This window comes from Octopus bimaculoides, chromosome 15, assembly GCF_001194135.2.
Source record: "Octopus bimaculoides isolate UCB-OBI-ISO-001 chromosome 15, ASM119413v2, whole genome shotgun sequence".
NCBI classification, from domain to species: Eukaryota; Metazoa; Mollusca; class Cephalopoda; order Octopoda; family Octopodidae; genus Octopus; species Octopus bimaculoides.
Window position 1 is genome coordinate 20468345 of NC_068995.1, and position 4039 is coordinate 20472383.

Sequence of the window (4039 nt, forward strand, 5' to 3'; positions counted from 1 at the left end):
TCTCTCTCTCTCTCTCTCTCTCTCTCTCTCTCTCTTTCTCTCTCTCTCGCACACACATACACACACACACATTACAGTCGCGAGGAGAGACCGAGAGATAAATATTTGAGACACAATCACTCATTTTGTCTTTCAATCAGTTTTCTGTCGCTAGTAATTTTCTTTTTCTTTAACTTATAAGAATGCATGTACATATAGATAAGTGTGTGTGTGTGTGTGTGTGTGTGTGATACATATATATAAATATATATAAATGAGCGTACCCACCCCTTTTCTTTTTCTTTTATTTCGTTTCTTTTCTCTGTTTTGTTTTTCATTACTCTCCGTCTTTCACACCTTCTCTTACTTTCTAATACGTATTTATCTCCCTTTCGCTTGCATATGTAGTTATACGTCTCTATATATGTGTGCGTGTGTCTGTACATATATATATGTGTGTGTGTATATAATTATGTGAGTTTTTGTGTCTGTGCGTGTGTATATATGTTATGCATTTATATGCTTATATACATGTTTGTATGTATATATATTTGAATACATGTGTATATATATATATATATGTATGTGAGAGTTCTTTTATTACTGTTTCTCTTTGCACCCCCTCGTATTGTCTCTCTTACTCTGTCTTCCTCTCTTTTACCTCCTCCTTCTATTTTCGAAACCACGCCTTTTCTCGTGTGTCACGTGCTAACAGAGAACCAACCAGAGACGCTACCAGTGGGAGCCATCATTTTGCTACACTCGCTTACAGCTCCGACATGATGACGTCAGACATTGGCCATAATTGCTTTTGTGCAGTGCGCCTGGTCGGTGCTCCTTAGTCGGATTTCGATGCCGCGCCGAAGGCAGCTGTGTGGCTTTTGTTGTTGTTGGTGTGTTGAGAGGAGAAGGAGTTAGAATTTTCAAAAGAAACGGTAAACAGAACCTAACACACACACACAAAAAAGAAGCGGGTGATATATATATTACATTATATATATATATTATACATATATGTATATTTATATATATTTATACCGACCTAAAAAAAGAAAATAACAAAAAGAAATCCCAACACAAAACATAACAACAACAACCACAACAGAAACGAAGCCAAAAGGACGATATCAAAGAAAGAAAAGAAAATAGTAAAACTCGTTTATAACCAACAGAAGCAGCAGCAACTACACAGGAATAATAATATATATATATATTATATATATAATATATTATATATTAGAGATAATGTAGATATACCTCGAACAAGAACAGTTACTACTACAATTACAAACACAACAAACAAAGGCTAAAGAAAAGAGAAAAAAATACAAGGGAAAAAAATTCTACCACACCTCGAATGAGCGCTGAAATAAATACAACCAGTACTAGTCTGTTGCTACTACTATTGCTACAACTACAACTAGTGCTAATACCAAGCGTCTACCAAACGAGAAGGATTCTATTACTCTTTGCAAATACACACATTCAACGTTTGTAACGCTAACATTGAAGACGCGCGCACACAACACTGCATGCTACGGCCTAAGCCTCCGCACCCACTTATATAAATATATATATACAATTTATATATATATATATATATATATCAGATATATATATATTATATATTATATATATATATAGATATTTATATATTTATATACACACCGTAGTTGCTTCTTGTGTGTCTTTGAATGAATTCCGGTCTTTTACAACTCCCTTGTATGTAGACGGAAGAATATTTAGTGGGGACTAGTATTTTTCACCGCGGCTTTCTACAATCCCTTGTCTGTATACATTCGAACTCACAAACACATCTTGACATCTACACAAATTTATATATATATATAATATATATATATATAAATTCACATTAGCAGGAAAAAGAAATTGCTTTCGCCACCAATATTATATCCATATAAAGCTTAGTGGCTACTTCTCATGCATTGTACGCTCACCAATATCTATCTAGGTATATTTCATACAGAATCTTATCTATCAAAATAATAATTATATATATATATGTACATAAAAATTAATTTCTTCCTTATATTTTTGGCAGATATTTATATCTATAGAAAAGGAAATACATATCTTAGCTCTTAACTTATCTATACCACATATAAAGTGATAACATTTTCTGTGTAAAGAGAATATATATACAATACATATATATAAATACACGTGTATATATGTATATATTGAAGCAGGCAAACCACGTATTTTGCCTTGCACACTATAAAATTAGAGATTGTTTTTTTTTCCTTTCACTTTTGTTTTGGTTTGTCAATTGTTTTCGCAACTGTTTCTTTCTTACCCAAAAGAAATTTATAAAGTATTAATAATACATATATATATATATATATTCAGATATATGTATACTTCGGTGTGTCGGCGTGATAGGATAGTTCACACCTTTTCCTATAAAGAGAAAAAAAAAACCCTCCAAAAGTAGAACTGAGTAAGTTATAAATGCGAAGTTGGTCATTAAGTGTCCTTCTTCACTTTTAAGTGGTAGCATTTCCAGGCTTCTACAAAAAAAACAAAACCAAAAAACAGGAAAAAAAAAACAATCTAAAAGAATCCCTCTTAATTGCTGCTGCCCGTGTTTCTTTCACCTTTCTACCCACCCGTCCTTTATGTATGTGAGAGTACGTGTGTACAAATATATATATATTATAGAATAGTTAACGTGTAAATATATATATATAAATATTATTTAGGTACTAATGTATACAAATTGCATTAAAATCACATATTTTTGTTTCTGTTTTTCTCCCTTATCTTGCCTTCTGATCTCCACAGTCTGAAAGAAAATCAAAAGAAAAAAAAACACAAAAACAACCCCCACCAAAACACAGCTTTAACACTTCCCTCAAGTCTTTGTTCTCTCCACTATCCCCCCTACACTTAGCCCTACTCCTCTCTAAAGAGGGACAAAAAAAAATAATAAAAAGATATAGCAAATATATAATTTAAAAGCTTTTTTATACATAAATATATATTCTTCGCCTGTCTCGCTCACTCCACTGCATTTGTGATGCCTGCAAGTTTCCTCAGTACCGACATGAATGGTAATAGCGGCGGTCTGGAAGACCACCGTGCTATGCAGTTGGCCCTGGAGTTGACAATGCTCGCTGGATTACATACAGATGAAGATACAACCACCACGACCAGTACTAGCAATGGACTTCCGAATGCTCCTCAAACTTTTGACGAGTCTGCTCCACGCAAACGCAGCGCCAACATGACGGAATGTGTGCCAGTTCCCAGTTCGGAACACGTTGCTGAAATTGTTGGCCGACAAGGTAAGTTTTTCAGTATAGAAGAAATACTTCTATTTAACAAAAAAAAAAAAAAAATGAAATACAATAAAACTAAGCTCTGCGAATCGCTTCCAATATTCCTTCGCTGATATGTAATTCTAAGAGTGCCAATATTTGTTTAGTTTAGAGGTATTTTATGAATTAAATATACTAAATTTTTTCTTGAATCCCTATTTTCAAATCTTTGCTCGAAATTGCTTTTGATCTTTGCTGTATTTACTCTTGGTGTGACCCCGAGCTATCTATAACGCCTGGAGACTCTACTGCTAAATAGTTACACCAGAGAGAAGTCTCACAAATTGAAAACCTGCATTTTAATCTTGAAACTCCTAATATTGATGCTTATTTAACTTGTCCTAAATCTTCAGCGGTATTAAAATCTCTTTAAACACCCCGTTGACAGTGTGGATATATTTGTACACATGCATTTTGTAGTAATGGCATTTCTTTATTCGTTGAAGCTTAATTTCAATTCACTAAGGCATACTCTATACACACACTCATCGATAATGAAATCTTGCGCCTTATTTTGTAGTTAGGAAAAACAAAATTAATGTTTCAAGGAAATTGTCTCCTTTGTAAACGTAAAATAACCTAGGTTTCTGATAAAAGTTGTACGTCGTTTTTACTATCATCAAGTATACTCCACTAGTGGAAATCTGTATTAAGCTACAAGGCAAAAATCGATTTGTGTAAATATTGTCATTCATCATAGAATTGGCGCCCCCCCCCCC

The 4039-nt window shown here is 33.5% G+C and overlaps 1 protein-coding gene across 1 annotated transcript in view; it reads left to right on the forward strand.

Annotated features, from left to right (window-relative positions):
- Positions 1 to 697: 697 nt before the first annotated feature.
- The window catches only part of LOC106871964 (RNA-binding protein MEX3B), a 78708-nt gene continuing 75366 nt past the window's right edge, over positions 698 to 4039 (forward strand). Inside the window, exon 1 of the mRNA XM_014918752.2 lies at positions 698 to 3287. Coding sequence (XP_014774238.1) covers positions 3020 to 3287 — 268 coding nt within the window. The 5' untranslated portion in view covers positions 698 to 3019. The remainder of the gene's footprint in view (positions 3288 to 4039) is intronic.